Genomic DNA, 21,598 nt, shown 5'->3' on the forward strand with positions numbered 1-21,598 from the left:
TCTTTCCAGCAGCCTAGTGACCAGGCAGAGTCCCCCGCGCGGCCATCCCCAGGCCTCGGGAGCCTTTTGTCGTCCCCCTACCCCCCCACTCACCAGAGAACACCCACGAAAGTGGCCCGTGGGTGGGGGGCGGTCGGGAAGGGGGGGGTGCAGCCCGTGGGGGGTGGCCGCGGGCAGGAGGGAAGAGGGGCGGCCGGGTAGTGATTGGCTGGGCTACGCCAGGCAGCTCCCGGCCAAGAACAAAAGAGAGCAGGCGGCGGGCGTCCTCGGAGTAGGCGCTCCCACCCGCCGGGCACCGGCTTCGCTGTTGCGGGAGGACGCGCCCACCACCAAGCCGGCCGAGCGAGCTGCGAGCCGGGCGGCGCGCGCGGTTTCTCCGCGAAAGCCGGCCGTGCACCTAGGAATTAACCGGCCGGCGCGCGAGGGGAGGGAAGCGGGGCGGGCGAGCGAGAGGGCGGGGGGGGGATGCTGAGCGCGCGCGAGAACAATAATAAGATCGTGTTTGCGGTCGCTGCCCGAGGAGGAATTCGGAGGAGGCGCGAGGCCCGGAGCTCGCACGGAACCCAGCAAGCCCGGCGGGGAGGCGGCAGCGGCGGCGGCCAGAGGCTGGCGACGCGGCTGCTGTGAACGGCACGCGGCGGCGGCGGCGGCGGCGGCGGGATTCGGCGCAGCCGGACGCGTGCTCCTCTCCCCCGCAGCCGGGCGGGGATCTGCCGGGCCTGCGGTCCCCCCGTCACCGCACACCCAGCCAGACGCCGCTCGCCTCGGCCGCCGCCTCGTCGCTTTCTCTCGTCGGAGCGGCGGCTCGAGGCCCGGCGGGGAGCGCGCGGCGCGGTCCGTCGGCCCGCACGGGGCGCTGCGGGAGGGGGCGGCCTCTCGGCATCTTCGCCGCGACGACCAAGGACGAGCGGGCAGAGGAGGCGACCCGGGATGGCGCGCCCGCGGCCCCGCGAGTACAAAGCGGGAGACCTGGTTTTCGCCAAGATGAAGGGCTACCCGCACTGGCCCGCCCGGGTGAGTACGGCGGCGGCCGCGCGCGCGGGCCCGCCCGCCCACCATTTTCCCTTCATGATGGCGCGCCCGCCCCCTTTCCCCATCAGCACCTCAGCGCGAGCCCCGCCGCCCGGCCGGCCGCCGCCTGGGCTGAGCCTCCAGCCGTGCTCGGCACCTGACTTGGGGCCGAGGCGAGGGATCCGGCCCGCTCGGCGGCCATCGTGACGCCCACTTTGGAAGGCGGGTCCGGCCGGACAGGCCCGACGTCGCCATCGTACCCGGGGAGCGGGCCCGGGGTGGAGGCGCCGGCTCGCGGCACGGTCCTGGGTAGACACCCCTGGTCCCGGGTGAACGTCGAGGCAGGAGAGCCAAAAGCTGTCGTCGTCCCCCCCCCCCCCCCCCCCCAGCCGGCGACAGTGTCGGCCGTGGCGCTCAGTCCTGGTCGAGCAGAGGCCAGCGGGAGCCTAGTGGCAGCATCTTCTACCCCGGTGCCATCCTTCACCTTCCAGACTTGTTGAGTTTTCCCTGAGCGCGATCCCCTTGTGCCCCGCCTGTGCCTCCCGGTCCAGGTGCCTCCCGGTGCCCCACGTCCTTAGAAACTGACGCCAAATAGCCTGTCACAGGCTGATGAGCTCCAGAAGCTCCTTGCGCCTTTTCACCTCCATATTTGTTTGAGGTCAGTTTCCGAACCTTGTTCTTGGCCTCGAACCACAGCCCACGATAGCTATCTTCCTAAATAGCCAGGGTGTTCTCTCGAAAGCATCTACATTTAATACCTGGCATTCGGCATTTTTATTACGCTCCCTGACTAAGAAAGAAGCACACTGCCGGGTGTGTGTGCGCTTCATGTTTTAAAAATAAACCACTTTTACCTTCAGTTTTGTAATAGTCGGCAGTTGACTGCCTGAAATCTAAAGGATAATCAAGGCATCTTGGAAACAATGTTGATGTCCCTGAGGAACAAAAATAGCCAAGGGAAAAGCTGGCCAAAATTGGGAGCGCGAATTGAGTGTTGTGTGGTAATGAAGTGAAGCTAACAAGACCAAGGGGAAAACACACTCATTCAGGAAAGGAAGTGACATCAAGAGGGGCAGGCTGAAATTTAGTGAAGTTGAGGTAATGGATGGACATAGTCATTTTTGTAAACGTTTGTTTTTGGCATGGCTTTAAAATGGAAAGGACACTGGGCCAGGAATTTCGGGGATCTGGCGTGTGTTTCAGGCACTGTTAGGAACCCATCATTTTAACTCTCTGCACGTCCATGTCTGCAGCTCCAACATAGTCGCCTCCGGTTTCCTCCCAACCTAACAACCTCAGGCATCAGGAGAAAAGCTTCACCCAGACTCCATGAGGGTGCAAGAAGTTCTCCAGGCCCTAAAATAAGGCGAGCTTTTCAGAGCAGGATTACTGCTTGATGTATGGTTTTGTTGTTTTTGATGCTACAGAATAGTATACAATACTCACAAGGGCGAGTCTTTTCGGGAGCCCCGTGCGCACCTGTCAAGTAAGAGGTAATAACAGAGCTTTGAGGAGATAGTGCATGGTCAAAAGTGGAAGGCCACGGTCATTCCTTACAGTCTGGCCTTTGAAAAATTTCTTCTCGTGTCCCCAAAGAAAATACTGACATTCACATTAGCATATTGCTCTCACAGGTTGGCCACCTGTGGTAATTTGTGAAACCAAGTGCTACAGAAGTGTTTCTAGTTGTTTATCTAGTTGTACAAAAAAAAAAAAAATCCCTGAAGGTATAATTCCAAACCGAGATAGAAAGGGAGATGAGAAAAAGTCCATTAGGTTTTCAGATTTAAAACGGTGCATGGAAGAAAACCCGGCATATTTCGATTTAACTTTAAGGAAAGGGTCTGACTATGAAAATTATTTTACGATGAGCAATATTTTGCATTCCAGGGAAGGGTGAAGGTTAGAAAAAGCTCTTTCGAGGTCCTACTCTTGATTGCACATGGTCTCATCTCAGTTTCATGCAGCGTTTTCCCTCGTTTTATACCTACTTAGAGCTTTCCACTGATAGTTAAAGTATACCGTCATATTTCCAACCCTTTCCCCGCACATAAAATGTAATGTGGGGGTTGCAATGTGTGCGGCCCCCAAGAATCACAGCTGGGCAGCAGGAGAAGCTGGGTCTTGTAGGAGGGAGCTTCTGAGAAGTCAGAGCTGGTCGGCACAGGACGGGAAGAACAGTTTCCATGCTTGGGAGGAAGATGCTTGGTTCAGGGTGGCACCTAATGAGAAATGTGGGTCCAGAGGACCCAGGACCTGGGAAAGTTGTCTTCCATTCCTGCCTGGCCTTGACTTTTAATGGTCTGGTCTACTTCTATAGTCTTTCTGAATTTCAATTTAGTAGTCTGTAAAATAAGGATAATTCTCACTACATAAAGAGTTTATTAGTCTCCTTTATCTGTGTTTTTGTTACCCACAGTTCAGAAGTACAGTGCAGCTATACAGTATTTTGGGAGGCAGGGAAAGACTGCATTCAAGTAACTTTTATTACAATGTATTGTTTTAATTTTTCTTTATTGTTAATCTCTTAACCTAATTTATAAGTTTCTTTTTTTCATGGTTATGTATATTTCAAGGGGAAAAAAAAAACAGTGTTTATAGGCTATAGTACTGTGCCCATTCCAGGCTTCCACTGTGAGTCTTGAGACATACCTTGAGGATAAGGAACTGCTGTATCCCAAAGCAGCGTGCTTAAATATTCGTACCTTTTCCATGATAGATTTATAATTTACATTTTTACCACTGTACCATTTTAAGTTAATGTCGGTCAGTTTTCAGCTCTTTAGTAGATGTGTTGAGAAAATTATTTTACCATGAAGAACTGCAGAGATACTCAATTATTCAGTGAACATCCATGTATCTTTCACCTACATTTTTTATTAATTATACTGTTTTATCACATATCTGTTCATATATCAATCCCTCTATCCATATAGAAGTCTATTTTAATGTGATATATTTCAAAGTAAGTTATAGACATTATTATAATTTACTCTTACATATGCTTGTCATTAACTAGAGGTCAGCATATTTAATGGATTTTTCCATATGTGGTAAAATTTACATAAGGAAAGCATAAGTGTTCATTCACTGAGTTTGACTAATACATACACAGATACAATAAAAAGTACCTACTGAGATAGAGATAGTACCAGTAACTAGGAAATGTCCCTCGTGTCTCTCCCTGGCCAGTCCTGTCTTCTTCCCTTCTCTCCTACTGTTTGCCTCTGTTATTTTAACATTAAAGGCAGCTAGACATTTCTGCGGACTATTGTATATGGCTTTAGAAACTAGAAATTCATCAGTGTATAAAGGTTTGCTAGCTTAAAACTAAAAAGTTAAAGTGCGCTAAACAAGGATGTGAACTCTTGACTGAGTATCCTGTTGGTAAAATTTCAGTATGCATTTCTCATATATGTAAATTTACCTTAAAATTGTGTATACATCTTATTTTATACTACTACTATGTACATTACAAAATAAACATGAATATGATCCAAAGGGAATGACGTGAGATGAGGGTATTTTAGAGTTCATGTCTTTTATGGTCGAGGTATTAACAGTAATGTTAAAAAAAATCCATATTTTTAAGCCATAGTTTTTAGAATGATTTTGGCCTGCTCCTTGTGGGACCCAATTGATCAAGTGGTCACAGCTTTTAATCTTCTAAACAGGTTTTGTTTTTTAGGTTACACATCCCAATTGAGCCATTTTTTTAAATCTGTATGCTTGTATTCATTAATATTATCTGTGTAGAAGTTTTTAGTCATTTGTCTGTTTGGTGAAAGCTAGTTGAGTTAAATTCTCAGTGATTCTGTTCAACCAAGCTCTCACAAATGGCAGTAAACCACAGTAAGGCTAAGTAAGGGCATTAATGTCAATTTTTATATTAAATTATAGTGAAATTGACTTTTGTAGAATAGTCTTTTCCTGCCACACACCCCTATGCACCTTGGATATGAGTTATGAGCACCCTGTGTTACCCGGTACAGAGAATAGCCTCCAAGACGGTGTATTTCAGTTCAGGAGCTTTTTCAGTTGAAAACCTTGATATGACGGACTTCAGTAGTAAACCTATGCGTTGTATGCATGAGGCCCCGAATTTTATCTCTAGTGTCCACCCTCCTCATTGTTGTGTTTTACTCTTTTGACTTTTTGGGGGACCCACCACCCAGCTCCCAAATAAATCACTCACATTAGCACTTTAGCAATGCCCGGCCTTAGCTTGGCTTGTTTCTTGCCAGCTTTTCTTAATTTAAATTATCCCGATTTCTTTTTGCCCCTGGCCTTTTTCCTTTTCTTACTTGTGTATATCTTACTTTCATTCTGACTCCATGGCTGGCCCCTGACATCCTTCTCCCTTGTTCTCTCATTGCTGCTCCTTCTATTCAGAGTTCTCCTATTTAAACTACAGCCTGCCAGCCCAGTCTGCCTATTGGCTGTTCAGCTCTTTATTAGGACTTTTTTTTGTTTTAGACAAAGAATCACAGATTCTCAGAGTTAAATAAACGCATCATAAAAAGAAAAGTAACACACCTTAAAATAATATTCCCCCACACCCCCAAGTTATTTCCAGGCATGTTAGCCCAAGTCTTCACAAGTCTTTAGTTTCAGTATTCAGGAGGCTACCCAGGAGGATGGCCTGAGTGCGGGAGTTCAAGGCCAGTCTGGGTAACACACCGAGACACCCCTCCCCCCAAAGTTTCAGTACATCTTTATGTGAACTCTAAAACATTGTTCTCATTTCCAAACTCTGGCCTCATCTACTGGAATTGAACACAAACCTACTTTGTGACATAGCAGTCTGTTGTTATAGAACCAAATAATAATAATAATGTGTTTATGTCCACCAAAAGGTCTGTATAAAAGTGTCTGTAGGAAGCGACTTATCCATAATAGACTAGTAGAAACAGCCAGTGTCCCCTCACAGGAGAATGATTAGACAACTCTGTCATGTGTTACTGATACCCACCCCAAAAAAAATGTAAAGTTGAGAGAAAGGAGCCAGACGTGACAGTATGAGTATAAATCTGTTTATATAATACTGAGAACCAAGCAGACCTGGCGGTGGAGATCTCATGCAGTGGGGAAAAGCCCTGCAGTTACTCTGTGCCTTTGTCTGTTGGTGCTGGACAAGCTAGAGCTCACAGGAACGCTTACCAGGCTGCACGTGTAAGGGTTGAGCACTGTAGTGGGGTTCTACCTTCATTTTTAGAAACACATTTTGGGACAGATGTGGTGAAATGCCCTCTCACACAACTGATCCTGTGAGCTACCTGGATTCCATCTCACCATTTTTAGTTTTCAGCTTTGCTTTCCCTTTGCTGCTAGAGATTGAACCTGGTGCTAGTGCTCATTTAGCAGTGTGAAGCCCTGGGGCCATCCCCAGGTATTGGAAGACAGAAAGACAAAAGAGATTACAGCTGCTACTTTAGAAGTTTCTCTTTGGTCTCCTTTCAGTTCTGACTTCAGCTTCATTTGTTTGCCTGCATCTGTCTTTCCGTTCTGTTCTCACTAAATCACTTTTGATCGTGCTCTAGATCTGTCTCAGCCTCTCGTGATGGAACTTTACAGTAAGTGTCGAACTCTTACTGAAATTTTGTTCTGTGAGAGGCACAGTGCTAGGTACAGTTCAAAATTCAGATAACATTTGTGGCACTTAGTTAAAAGCATAAATAAAATGTATTTTATAATCTTTATTAATGTAAACGTTTTTGGACCAGTTGGGTTTCCTCACAGGAGCACTGTCCAGGTGGTGATGTTCCTATATTTGTTTGCTTTTGGCAATAAGGTATTAGACATAAGACTTTATTTCTGGAAAGCAGGCCTCATATTTTCAAGAATTTGAGTTCTTTTAAATCTCAACATGAAGTAAGATGTCCATAATGTTCACTACCTTGGCATGCATCCAGAGAAGTTGTCTTCAGGTAGAAGAAGCCTCTTCCCCAGAGACTGCATTGACCTTGCCAAGAAACGGGCAGATTGTCTCATTTCTTTTACATAAACTAAGAGCAAGTAGGCAACTTATCCTTAATACCAATATGTGCATTAATTCTCTGTCATGAAGTCTCTACTGTAAGATACTATTTATGATTCTTTTGTAAGGTGACTGATAGTTTAGCATTATAGACAACTTTATTGGAAGTGTCCTTTAGTATTAAAGCAGCTAGGCTGGTAAACAGGAGAAAGTTTTCTATTGTTAAGAATATTCAAAAGTCAGATCAGAACCTAGTCTGTTTGATGTGGTTATAGGTATAGGCCTTGGCAGAATGCTTTTCTGATCACTTCAAGCCCTGCCTGCTAGCAGGTTGCTGACTTTCACTTGTGAAACAGGTAAAGAAATTCCTAGTAGGAATGTGAAAATGACATTTGGTGATGCACGCTTTTAATTCAGGACCCAGGAGGCAGAGGCAGTAGAATCACGAGGTTTGAGACCAGCCTGGTCTGTAGAGTGAGTCAGGACAGCAGAGCTACACAGAGAAACTCTGTCTTGAAAACAAAACAAACAAAAAAGAATGTGAAAATAATTAGGCTAGTTTAGTTTGTGAATCTAATTATTTTAGACTAAGACTTAATTTTTTTTTATGTTTAATAATATTTGGTGATTTGTTGGATTATGTTTTCCAGTTGAAAAGCCCCCAGTGGATCGTATGTTGGGAAGGACAATCATACAATGTTGATTTCCGTCAAACTTGATGTTAGTCCTTTAGCAATTATCCTGGTGCCCCAAAGATCAGAAACAATAGGCCATCCATCTTTTAGTAGTTTCCTCTAATCCGCATAGCTCTGGTTTCTCTATGAATGTCACCCCCTGCTTTTGAAGAGAGGACAGGTGTCAAATGACAGCTGCACTAGGTCTCTTTTGACAACCTCCCAGCAATGAAGATTCTCCAAGTACCCTCTCTCCTAGCCTGATGCCCAAGTATCACTTCCTCCACAGAACTTAGGTAGGCCAAACTTGCAGGGGAAAAAGAAATCTGTAACAAAAGTTATAAACTATCACCTAATCCTCTTTTTTTTTATTTTTAAATTACCTTTTTATTTACATTTTTTCCCTGGAGTTTCAAATCACGCCCCCACTTCACCACTTGCCTTGGACCATTTTATTCATACAGCCCCTTTGCTATACGGTATGAAAGGCTCAGAAAGGAAGTCAGAGGAACTAAACTAGACAAAGGTCCTGGGGAACTGGAGGCTGTTCCTTTCAATTAGATAGGGCGGGGGGGGGGGGGATACACCAAAGGAATTTAGCTGATTCAGATTAGGAATATAAAGTAAATTTCTAAGACTACCTGTCAATCTATGCTCTTGCGAAATCAACTAGTCAATCAATATAGTAAGACTTAATTTTGTGTGCTTTTATTTTTACTTTCTAGTTAGTCAGCACTTTATTTATTTATTTATTTATTTTTGAGGCAGGGTTTCCTCTGTGTAACAGCCCTGGCTCTTCTAGAACTTTCTTTGTAGGCTAGGCTGGCCTCAAACTCACAGAGATCCGCCTGCCTCTGCCTCCTGAACAGTGGCACCACCACCAAGAGGCCTGTATTTTATAAACACCAACAGATTATTTTTTTAATGCCAACAGTCCAGCATGAGAGGCAAAGCAGGACTCTTGCAAGGTGGATTTTCATCTGATACAGTTAGCTTAGTATTATAAATGATTTGAACTATTATCAGCTTTTTAAAAAGAAAGTGTATTGAATTTCATGCTGTAGATACTAATTTCTCCTGAGTAAAAAGTTATATTGTGTGAATAATATTCATTATAGAAAGATTAATATCCCTGTATCCAGTTATGACCAACATGAGTATGCATTTAGTATGGTTATAAATGATTATGACATAGGTTATTCAAATTTATAACTATAGAACAAGATTCAGAAACATTCTTTTTGCTAGGTCATTAGTTATTCTCTTTGGATGAGTCTCCAGAAATTGTATTTTTGGATCATGGGGTATGTATGCACTTTAGAACTTTGGATCTGTGTTACTAGCATTGCTTTAACCGAGAAGTATAGCTTGTTTTTTTTTTTTTTTGTGGTTTTTCGAGACAGGGTTTCTCTGTGGCTTTGGAGCCTGTCCTGGAACTAGCTCTCTAGACCAGGCTGGTCTCGAACTCACAGAGATCCACCCACCTCTGCCTCCCGAGTGCTGGGATTAAAGGCGTGCGCCACCATCGCCCGGCAATAGCTTGGTTTTTAAAGTCTAGCACGCATAAGGCTCTAGGTTCTATCTTCAGCACCAATAAATAAATAATCTGTCAGCTCAAATGCACACATTTACTTGAATTAAGTTTCTAATTATGATTAAGTTGATTATCTCTGAGAGTGTACATATTACGTATATATCTTGATAATAGGGTAAGGTAAATATAATAATACTGTAGCTTAAGAAATACACTCAAGGGGCTGGAGAGATGGCTCAGTGGTTAAGAGCATTGCCTGCTCTTCCAAAGGTCCTGAGTTCAATTCCCGGCAACCACATGGTGGCTCACAACCATCTGTAATGAGGTCTGGTGCCCTCTTCTGGCCTGTAGACATACACACAGACAGAATATTGTATACATAATAAGTAAATAAATATTTTAAAAAACAAAAAAAAACAAAACAAAAAAAAGAAATACACTCAAAATTAACAATAAATATCTTATTTTTGTTCTTGTTTTAAAACAGAGTCTCATATTTCCCTGACTGACCTCGAATCCACTTTAAAATAATGAATATCCTTAAATTTCTGATCTCTCAGTGTATACCCTCTGAGTGCTAGGATTATGAACATTCATTACCATGAGCAGTTATAGAGTGCTGGAAATCAAACCCAGGGCCTCAGGATTCCTAAGCAAACACTCTCCCGTCTGTCTTAATCCCTGACCATTAAGAATGCCTCAGAAATTTATCAATTGTGCCATTAGATGAAAGGACTGAAGAAACATTTGCCAGTATGTAAGAAAGTCAGATAGATAGATAGATAGATAGATAGATAGATCCTACATCTGTGATGCTGGCAATCTTAAATCAGAACCTTTATTATATTGGTTTGTATTATATTTCTCTAGTCTATCTCTTTAAAAGCCCTTTGATTCAAGGAAATATAAAATAAGTAAGGCAGTTGTGCATTTAGAGAAATCAGAGAACTATTAAAATCATTTCTGAGTTAACTGCACAGTATTATTGACTTATGTGAAGGATTGAAAATCTGTGTGTATAGGAGAGAACAGGTACTCTCCAAACATGAGGTGGGTTAGTTAGGAGTTTCTAATCTTCTGGAACCTACTAATTAGGTTGTAAGACTGACCACTGGCCAGTATAGATTCCACCACTGGACTACTAATTAGGTTGTAAGACTGACCACTGGCCAGTATAGATTCCACCACTGGACTACTAATTAGGTTGTAAGACTGACCACTGGCCAGTATAGATTCCACCACTGGACTACTAATTAGGTTGTAAGACTGACCACTGGCCAGTATAGATTCCACCACTGGACTACTAATTAGGTTGTAAGACTGACCACTGGCCAGTATAGATTCCACCACTGGACTACTAATTAGGCTGTGAGACTGACCACTGGCCAGTATAGATTCCACCATTGGACTACTAATTAGGTTGTAAGACTGACCACTGGCAGTATAGATTCCACCACTGGACTTACTAATTAGGTTGTAAGACTGACCACTGTCCAGTATAGATTCTACCACTGGCCTGCATTTCTGACCCTGAGAACATTTTCCTGAATTCCCTGCCATCTGTATGGTAATCTTTCAACTTAATTAAAAAAGTCAGTAAATGATGTTTTCCTATCTCTCCCCTACCCAAATAAGAATTGATTGAGTCAGTCTGGTAAATAACTGATAACAGAGAGCCACATAGGAGAAACGGAGGAAGAAAGGGAGGGAGGGAAGAAAGAAAGAGAGAAAGAAAAAAGGGAGGAGAAGAAAAGAAAGACAAGTCCAGACCTGTGGGACGACGTCTTGCTGACAATGAGGAAGCCTGTGATATACAGAGAAGCCTTGATATACAAGCCCCTCACTCTACTGCTGTTCAAGTCTGTTAGGTTGGGCGACAGCAAGAAGGGTGATAACGTTGCAAATCTTTTCCCTAGGGATTCACTGCTAAACTATGCATGAAAGAAATACTAAATGACTGTACCAAACTCTACTTACATAATGCAAGAACCCTAGTAAAAAACTTCAGTAAATGCTTGTATGGCTTGGTGGGTATGTTTTTTCAGCAGTTTCCTTGTAATTTTATAATAATCATTTTGGCACTAGCTTATGGGAATTGTGGGGACTTCCCATTGTAAGATTCCCAAGTGTAATGAACCATTTCTAGAGATTCCCCATAGCTTCAGAACTGGGGATGTACAAGATACATGACCATGTTGACGCGCAGATGGGCCAGTGAATAAATCAACCTTCCCGTTTGGTCACTGGGGCTCAAGCTTCATGAAAATTCTGCTACTAGTTAAAGGCTACCCAGAATTGGAGATGTCCAGTCTCCACAGAATGGTACAGGCAGTGGTAGCAACAACATTTCTTATATCGGCAGTGGAAAATTCTTGATAACATAGTAGTAAATTTCTAATGCAAAACAATGCTTAAGATTAAAGTTGTTAAAAAAATTGGTTCAATAGTGGTTAGCACATATAAAAATAAGTTTCACAGAAGATTAAAAAATTATGTAGGCAGGAATGTCAGAAAATAACTCAGCTTTAGAACTCTCCTTTTTTGATTCTGAAGTAGAAACTTTGTACTGATGACATCTTTAATTTTAGAGGGAACAGTATTATAAATTCTCTGTTAGTTTTTTGAATTTTCGTATTATAATGCATTGCAAATGAATTTTCCTCTACCTGTCTTTGATTTTCAGTACGAGACCAGCTGTTTTCAAAGTAAAACTGTCACCTTCACTGGCTGACATAACAAGGTTGACTCACTGGTCCTGCAGATGGGGACTCTGGGAAATGCGCAATCGTTGGCTCGCTCAGCAGTTGTTCGCTGTCCCTGCTTTTACTATATTCGACAGTAAAAATAAATACTAATTCCCAGAAACACACCAGAACTTTTTAACCAAACCATAATTCTACATGTGATGCAGCCTGATAGTTTTATATTTAATTTGGTGTAAAATTAGGTTGACTACCAATAAATCAGTTTTTACTGATTTAAAAGCATGGTTTTGGTCTGCTAGGCCAAAGGAAGTTAATCTGTTGTGTATTCTGTGTTTATATGGAATAATTGTTGGGTTTTAGAAAATGATGATTTACTTACATTCCTGAATTTTGTATTTTGATACAGCTGCAATCTTATATGAAAGTTGTGTACATATAAGGAATGAAGCTGGTATTCTGTTAGATACTTTAATCATCCAGGCCTATAGATTCCTTGTTTTCAAATGGTTTTAAAATACAAACTGAAACTTTTCAACCTTCACCTTCCTTCTAATTTTTGACTATATCTGTAACTACCTTGAAGCTATTATAATTTCATGTATGTGACTTACTAATAAGCACCATGTATTTGGTAATTGCATATTTATTTACGGTCTGACTATATAATGTTCCCTGACTGATATTGAGGCTCTGGAGTTGGCTTGAGTTTACAGTGCTAAACCTGTGATTAAAAATAAGGACTGTTAGGTTCACAAAACTGACAGGTCTCCAAGGCAAGTTTGTGGAATACAGACTGTGGAAGGAGAGAATCCAGTCCCAGAAATGACCATTTTTCCTCTGTGTTGGAGGCCGTGTGGGTCCAACACAGATTCCCTAACTGGACTAGAATGAAGGAGCGAGGAATAATCAGAGACAACTTACACGGTTGTCATGGAAGGGCAAGATCTCTCGAAGATCTCTCGTTTATTATTTAAACACCTTATATATCATCACTCACACACAAAATAAGTGCATGTGAGAGAAGAAACATGTTTAAAGGAGGACTCTTGAAACTTTTATATAGTACTTATGTGCCATTAATCTGCACAGACACCCTATATAATAAGTATTACTATCCCTCCTTTTACAGATGGGAAAACTAAAGTCTAGAGAGATCCTAAGTATCTCCTCCAAGTTGCCAAATGATAGTAATTGATAAGCTCCAAACCTACTTCGCATTCTTACTTTAAGCCAGTAGAGTGTGTGCTTTGCCTCCAGCAATGCAATTGCAGCAAGAATTCTAGTTGGTCTAATGAACCAAACCTAGAGTCAGGTACAGGGTTAAAGCTGAAGGTCAGAGAGACAGCAGCAAGTCACCAGAGAGACCTTACCTCTACCAATGCCCAGACTGAAGGGACGATCCTCAGACTGCCTAAACTGTGCTGTGGCTGTGTCCCCACCAAACCTGACTCCACACTCCAGTGAGTTTCTGTCTCTTCCCTTTTATATTCCTCTCTGCCCAGCCATATTGTTCCTGTCTCCACCTCCCTAGTGCTGGGATTAAAGGTGTGAGTACCACCACCTGGATCTGTTTCTGAGATCTTGTGTAGCTCAGGGTGACCTTGAACTCACAGAGATCTATCTGCCTCTGTTTCCTGAGTCCAGAGATTAAAGGTGTGTGCCACCACTCCTGGGCCTCTAGTGACTTAGCTTTGCACTCTGATCTTCAGGCAAGGTTTATTTATTAAAATACAAATAATATTATCACTACATGTTTATCCATCTTTTCATTGAGCAGCTGTTTATGGAGTGCCCATGCTCCAGGCCCTGGTCTAGAAGCAGGGTTTACACATGGGAATCTGGCAGAAGACCCTGTCTCCCAGCGTTGTAAATAGCCGAGAGGAGATGCTATGTGCTACCAGGACTGAGGAGTGCAGGGAAGATATTCTGTGTTACATAGAATATTCAGAGACAATCCCTTCAATAAAATGGCATTTAAATAAAGCTCTGTAGAGAGAGATCACTAAATCCTGAATGAGCCCACTTTTAATGTTTGTTCTGTTGCTTCTTCCCTTCCTGCAGGCAGTACTTGAAGGTAAAATGATAGTACTTTCTGAAATGTACAATTTAAGATGACTTCCAGTGTTGTTATTTTGAAGATGAGAAAATTTAAGTGTATAATTACAGTCAGTTAATAGGAAGTGCTTTATTAAAATTGATGATCTTTGTTCAGTTGTCTGACATAGAGGAAGAAGTGAAAGTAAATAAGGAAATCACTCTGGTTTTTGACACTCTGATTTAGAAATCATGACTTGAATTGGAGAGATGGCTAAATGGGTAAGAATGCTTGCTCTTCTAGACAACTCAAATTTGATTCCCAGTACCCACACTGGGTGGGTCATCACTGCCTATAACTCCAGCTCTAGGAGATCTGATATCAGCTTCTGGCCTCCTTGGCAGCACACACATGCCTTGCTGGCACACAACACACACACATACACACACATAATTATTTTAACACCTAGCTGGCACACAACACACACATTAAATATAATTTTAAATATCATAAATCATTTAATTAGAAAAACTAAAATGTTTATGGAAAAAAGATAATTCAGACTTAGAGTGAACTATATGTGCTTGTTGTAATTGTGTTTTTTTTAAGTTATGGTATAATACACATACTATAAAACCATCTTAACTATATCTTGTTTCTTTAGATAGGATTTTGCTATTATTAATTTATTAAGTTCTGAGAATGCAGCATGTTCTTTGTGTAAACAAAGGTTTTACCGAGTGGGAGTGATTTTAAAATTTGCATTAAAGTCTTACAGGAGGGGGAGATAAAAGACTTGGGTTCCTTGTCTGAAATACAAGTTTTACAGTGTTTGATAGAAAAATTGATATTTAATGTTTCTTATACTGTGTAGCTCAGGCTGGCCTAGAACTTTTATTAGTTTTCCTATATCAGCTTCTTGTTAATAGAGCATATACCAGCTTAATAACTATGCACAAGTGTGCAGTTTAGTAATGTAATATCACCTTCATCCATCTCTAGCACTTATTTTCTCCTGTAAAACTGAAACTTTATGTTCCTTAAACAGTAACTATTTCCTGCCTGCTAACCCCTGGCAAATTCTGTTCTACATTCTGTGTCTATGTATGTCTAAGCATCTCCTATAAGTAGAATTATATATTATATATGTCTATTATCATTTAGTGCACATGTCCTTGTTTCCATAGGGATGTAAGGTAACTGCTATAATTCTAAACTGAAATTAAGTAGGGTATCTCTCTCATTGGTCTTTGCTTTGTTTCTTCCTTGCCCAGAGGCTCTGTGTTCCTTTGTGTTGTGCTTTATCTCCATCGAAAGCCATTCTTCCCAGCATCTTACCCACATCTGTGCTCCTTAAAATGTTTTTCTCAGTTAAGAAAAATAGAATGTTAACAATGATGACATAAAATAAGAAAAGCCAGAGTGGAATCCATAAACACCCCAGATAACTTGTAGAGTCAATGCGACAGAAATAGCCAAATAGAAGCCAGACTTTGAGAAGGAAAAAAAGAAAAACAAGAACAAAAATAAATTATTAGAGGGAAAGTGGTAATTAATTAATGAAGTATACTGTGAGAAAGTCAACGTTCTGAAACATCAATTCCAAAAGACAAAGCAGATTAATCGAGATTATCAGGAAAGGTCAGACTTACTTTAAAGGAAAGGCATGAGTTTAGAATGAGGTGACGTTTAACATGTTTTACAAAACATGCTGTTAAAGTCTTAGACTTACAATTCTGAATGTTTCCAATCAGTGAACTGTGTAGGGATTTTGGATTTTAATTGGATTTAAGTTTCCTCTATGGGTTAATATAGGAAGAATTGTTACAATAGTGTGGTTTTCTTTTCCATAAATGTAGTTTACTTCTCTATTTATTTAGGCCTTTAAATATCTATAACTTTCTACACATCTATTTTAGAGATATTTTAGTCTAATTGCTAATATTATTATGTTTTATTTTTGTTTCTATTCTTTGAAATGTATGTAAAATAACAGATGGCCAAGACAAAACACTTTGAACAAGAATAAGATGATGAAACTTTATAAGATAGCAAAACATAAAAGTGAGTCCAGAAACTGGTCCCTAGATGGTGAAATCCACAGTAGACGACAGTGTGAGGTTACAGACAGGAGTGTTTTCATGTAAAACTGGCATGCTTAGTCAGTCATGTGCATGTGTTAGGGTTTTTTGGTTTTGTTTTTGACAAATAACCAAACTGGTTTAAAGAGCATTTGTTTTTGCCCGTAGCTTTAGATGTTTAAGTCCATAGTCCTCTGGTTCTGTTTCTTTTTGTCTGAAGGAAGCAGAACATCATAGTAGAAAGGGCATGATAGAACAGAACTTACTTCATTGTGGCCAGGAAGCAGTGGGAAGTAGCACCATAGGGGAGGGGCTAAGTTAGACCCTTCAAAGTCACGCCTCCAGTTACCCATGTCCTCTAGCTAGCCCACACCTGTACAATTTCATTACCTCCCAACAGTCAATTGGTTGATTGAGTCAGGGCCTCGTAATCTAACCATATCTGAAAGTGCCCTCACAAGCATCCAGAGAAGTGCTTTACTCACTTCCTAGGCGTAGTTAATCCTAACCAAGTTGACAGTCAAGGTCAGTATCATATTAGATATCCAGATGAGTTAACTGTCATGGCATCTATGTAAAACCAAGCATCTGTTTGAAGGGATTTTTCAGGATGTCTGAGGACACAGAGGAGATAAACTATAAAAGGAAGATTGGTAAAATTTGAGATCATTGAAATCAACTTTTTAAAAATTCCATAATGAAGTTTCAAGGGTAGGCCACAGATGGGAAAGGATGCTCACAACACATGGAACCTATAAAGCTCTAGTGTATATAATGAATCAAGTAAACAAAGACAGGCAGCTCAATAGACAAATGAACAAAACTACACAAACAGCCATTTCATTGAAGAAATATATAATGCCTATGAGTATAATACCTATAAGAAAATTGCTCACAGAAATGCGAATTAATATTATGGGAATGCCGGAAATTAAAATATTTATAAGTATCATATTGCTGATGGTATGATTCAAAAAAGATTCTTTAACAGGACTGATGGATTATGTAAGAGTCCAGCACTTAGGAATGCAATTTATATTGTAAATTGAATGTTGTGTGTTTTTCTGATTCTGAATCTATAATTTCCATAGTACATATATCTCTACCTCTAGACGACTAGAAATGTAGCTTATATATTTGGGATTTATTAGAATGGCTTACAGTTTGTGGTCCAAGTATTCAGTAATGGTTATTCCCCAGTAGGCCAAGGATCCAGAAGTTGTTAGTCCATGAGACAGGATGTCACAGCAGTCCCAGTCTGGTGCTAGAGTCCCCAAGGAGTCATAGAGAGCTGCTGTTCTGCATTCTATCTTGGAATCCCAAAGAAATCGGTTCTACTACTAGGGATAGAAGGCCTCACCAGCAGGGTAGATGAACTTGCCATTGAGAGTGAGGACAACCAGGCAAAAAGGAAAGCCCCCTTCTTCCATGTCCTTTCGGGTGGACTGCTACCAAAAGATGTACAGATTTAGGGTGGGCCTTCCCACCTCAAATAATCCAATCCAGAAAATCCATAGGAGTGCCCAGCTGCTTGGTTGATACCAGATCAGATGTACTCAGGTTGACAACCGAGATTAACCACCACACTAAACCTCGTTCCGGGTGCTAGGAATTAAACACTGAACAGTATGGAAAATGTTTCTGTTCTTGTGACATTTTTAGTGTGGAAGGAACTTGTGGATAAGCCAGCAAAATCACACGTAATGTAACCATAAGAGAACAGGAGATGAAGCACGCTTAAGAGGGTGCTTATGATGTAACGCTGAGGAGTCAGGCATGAGGGGGTGTATGTGTCTGCGTGATCGAGGGAAGACCAATCTGAAAATGGCAGTGTTTCAGCAGATTTTATTCTGTGGGAGAAATCCATACGGCTCCTGAAGGAGAAGCAGCAGAGAGGTTGAATAGTCACAGCAAGTAGGTGAATGAAGCTCATGCGACTGCCCTGCAGGTGACGTTCTGCCAGGCGGACCAGAGCCTTCTTATATAGGATCTTAGATCTCTATCCTAGTTAGAGTGTTTTGGGGGGTGAAAAGTCATTGGGGATTTTCAAGCAGACAAATGACAGTCTGATTTATCTTCAGGAACTGAAGGATTGAAGCTGGGTACACAGTTGGGCAAGGTAAAAATTGGAAATGTTGAATGGAAGGACCTTTCTGGAGACTTGTAAAAGTTTGGGCCTTAGATGATTAACAAGGACTGGGGAGAACAGTGGACTTGGAAAGAAGTGGCTTGTTTGGTGATGCTTCTTAGGAGTATAATTGGAAGAAATTAGTGGTCACCAAGGTGAAATGCCTTTGAAGAAAATTAAATCAACAGTGTCTTCCCAGTGTCTGGTAGGAAACAGCTGAGTAGGTGGTGATGCTGTTATTTGGGCAGTAATCAGCAGGTTAGGAAATAAGATCAATTTTTTTAGGACAATCTCCGTATGTGATCTTAGGCTCAGAAAGCTCTGACATTTGGGTATTTACAAAATGAGACTCATGAATTTATAGATTATAAGATGAGACTTACAGTTTATAGATGGCATTTAAAGTCATGGAGATCACTAATAGAATAAGTGAAAATACAGGCGGCTCATGAGAAGAGGTAGATTGTGAGGTAAGGGTGTGTGTGTGTGTGTGTGTGTATGTGAGAGAGAGAGAAGGAGGAAAGAGATTGGTCCTGGAACTCGAAAGAAGAAGTATCTCCAGAGACATAGACTGTATTGGGAGGTCTATGTGCTGTGGAAATAACAAATGTGAGGGTAAAATACAACAAAAATAATAAAAAAAGAAATTCTGTATAGAAATGAAGAAATGAGGCCGGGCGGTGGTGGCGCACGCCTTTAATCCCAGCACTCGGGAGGCAGAGGCAGGCGGATCTCTGTGAGTTCGAGACCAGCCTGGTCTACAAGAGCTAGTTCCAGGACAGGCTCCAAAACCACAGAGAAACCCTGTCTCGAAAAACCAAAAAAAAAAAAAAAAGAAATGAAGAAATGATATAAATAGGCAGTTTGATGAAGGACAAATTATAATGGCCAATAAAACTATGAAAAGATGTTTAACCCATCAGTCAGAAAATGTCGATTTAAAAGAGAAGTGATACCCAAATGCTATCAAAGATGGGAAAGGAGTTCCTTTTTATACCTTGGTGGAAATAGGAGTTGCTGCAACCCTTTTGAAAACAGTCTGCGTGATTATTCAGGTCTGGACGGCCAGGAAACGAACAAGCGGTCTCTGTTTACAAATTGGATCGGTGCCACTTGGTCTATGCCAATTTCAAGCATTTTCATAGTGAAGAGAAAATAAAATTCCTTCTTTCTCTGTGTGTGAGAAGCATCATAGACATCATTCTTCCCCTCAAAAAACACCCACCCCTGCTAAACATATTTACCTGAGAGTGTACATGTCTGGGGGAACATGGGAAAGTAAGCCTGTGTCTAAAAGCAAGGATCTCCGTGATCAAACAGCACCTGTGACATGTCCGTTTGTGTAATACAGATGCACACATGTAGATGATACCAACAGACGGGTGGAAAAAATCTTTACGTTCATCGAGGTTTAAGTCATATTATTTTGCTTGAGAGAAATAAACAGAACTGTTATTATTTTATGCTTTTTATTACTGTTTATTTCCATGTTCATTTTGATACTTTCACTTTCCATTTTAACCATCACATTTATTTTGGTATAAACTAAATAATATGAGACTAATATTGAACATTGGGACAGTTTAATAGTTAAAGCTACAAACAGCAGTGCTCAACTGAGTGTAAATTGTGAACACAATTATCTGATATCCTCTATTGTTAAACATATTTACTCAGTAGACAGAAAGGTTTATATACTGTTCGGTTTTAGAGAAGGTTTAGAGAAGAAATATTTAAATTATTATTGATTTTTTAATTTTAAAAAGAAATAGCATAATATCTGTCAGCTTGTTGGGTGTCTGTGTTTTTGCTAACTACCGTTCATAACATGTTATATGTAACCTAGTAGTTTTCTCTTGTCTTTTGTCTTCAAGCATAATTTTGTGTTAACCTATAATTTAACTGATATGACTTCTATTTTCTCATTTTTCTCTGTTGAAACTATGTTTTATCTCTACTTACATGATGCTGTCCTTTCTCCTGCCTCTTTGGATGAGATCTGCTAATGAAAAATCCTGAAATTAGTTCTAGTTAAACACACACAAATCATTAATAAATATAGTGAATTCTGTGTAATGAATAAAACTTTGTGTTTTACTTTCAGCCAGTTTTTCCTGTCTAAAGTAATTTCTTTAGGCCTCCTGAATGCTGGCCTATTACAGTAGGAAAGGGTTTAAGTAATATTTCTGACCTTGTCTATCTTACACACCCTGTTCACCCACATTCTGACTAGCCAGGGTCTTCAGTCATCAGTCACCTCTGGACGGAAGTGGGGTAGACACAGCATTAAAGTTTTTTGTTTTGTTTGGGTACAGGTTGCTGAAAGTTCTTACTTTACTTGACTAACAACTGGGGAGCTGGTGTTTCTGCTGCCTAGTTGAGGCAACTGTTTAAAGCCGATTCTTTGTGGGTTCCTTGCAGCTTTTTCTTAATGACTCCCTAATTGTCTTCATGATATTACTTACTGGTCTGTTTTATATGTTACTATTACAAATTAAATACCTTCGTAACAGATTACTGTAAAATTTAGTTTAAAACAGCACACATTTATTATTTCATAGTTTCTGTCTGTGTGGAGTCTTTGACTCTGACTCTTCAGAAGAGCCCAGTTATCTTAAGGCTTGATCTGAAGATAGATCCACTTTCAAGACGTATAAGTAGTTGGAAGGAATGGTTTGTTGACCTAATGAGTTCATTTCTTCACAGCTGTCAGTCTGAGAATGTCCTGCATTTCCCATACCTTGTGGACTGGATAGAACAGGTTATAGCACAGCAGAAGTCACTGTCCTGACTAACCTAGAAGTGGTATCCAATCACGTTTGTCATGTGCCGTTCATTACTAGTCTGTAGCTAGATTTAGCCTGCACTCTAGGAGGGAGATTTCACACACAACTGTGACTCAGGGATGGAGTCCCTAGGAGCCTAGGAGGGAGATTCCACACACAGCGCAGTGACTCAGGAATGGAGTCACTAGGTACCGTTTTAAAAGCAGCCTACAACTCTCAAAGCAGTAGTCTTCCTGGGATGACCTCATCTTCAGCCCCTGAGTAATGGACATCCTGTCAGTGGTCTTTTCCCTGGTCATCTTTTAGTGTTTTCAGCTTGTTTTTCCACTGCAGTCACTGCCTTACCTCCAGATGGCCCTCTTGGACAGGATTTAATTAAATCCCAGACAGTCTTGTGGGTGAGCCATGGAGTTTGGCATTCTTTACAGGAATCCTTGGCAGTCACCCTCAATTTTATGCTGCCATCCGAGTACCTAACCAAATGATTCTGCCTTCAGCCTCTCTCAAGGATTCCATAGATTTGAATCATCTAAAGATCTAGAAGACATACCTTGGGCTCTCAAGGGACCTTATTTTTATTAGTTGAAGTCCTGGAGAAAGGGCAAAGGAGAGCCACAGCATACCAGAGATCTTCTCCACCTTGTTTGTTATGCTAGAGTAAAATTTA

General features: G+C 41.3%; 1 protein-coding gene across 1 annotated transcript in view; it reads left to right on the forward strand.

Moving 5' to 3' along the window:
* Positions 1-301: 301 nt before the first annotated feature.
* Positions 302-21,598, forward strand: part of Hdgfl3 (HDGF like 3) — a 54,227-nt gene continuing 32,930 nt past the window's right edge. Inside the window, exon 1 of the mRNA XM_041660880.1 lies at positions 302-1,014. Within this exon, the coding sequence (XP_041516814.1) occupies positions 931-1,014 (84 nt within the window). The 5' untranslated portion in view covers positions 302-930. The remainder of the gene's footprint in view (positions 1,015-21,598) is intronic.

The sequence above is a fragment of the Microtus oregoni genome, unplaced genomic scaffold (assembly GCF_018167655.1).
Source record: "Microtus oregoni isolate MIOR12 unplaced genomic scaffold, Mior012 000000F_ref0000247, whole genome shotgun sequence".
NCBI classification, from domain to species: Eukaryota; Metazoa; Chordata; class Mammalia; order Rodentia; family Cricetidae; genus Microtus; species Microtus oregoni.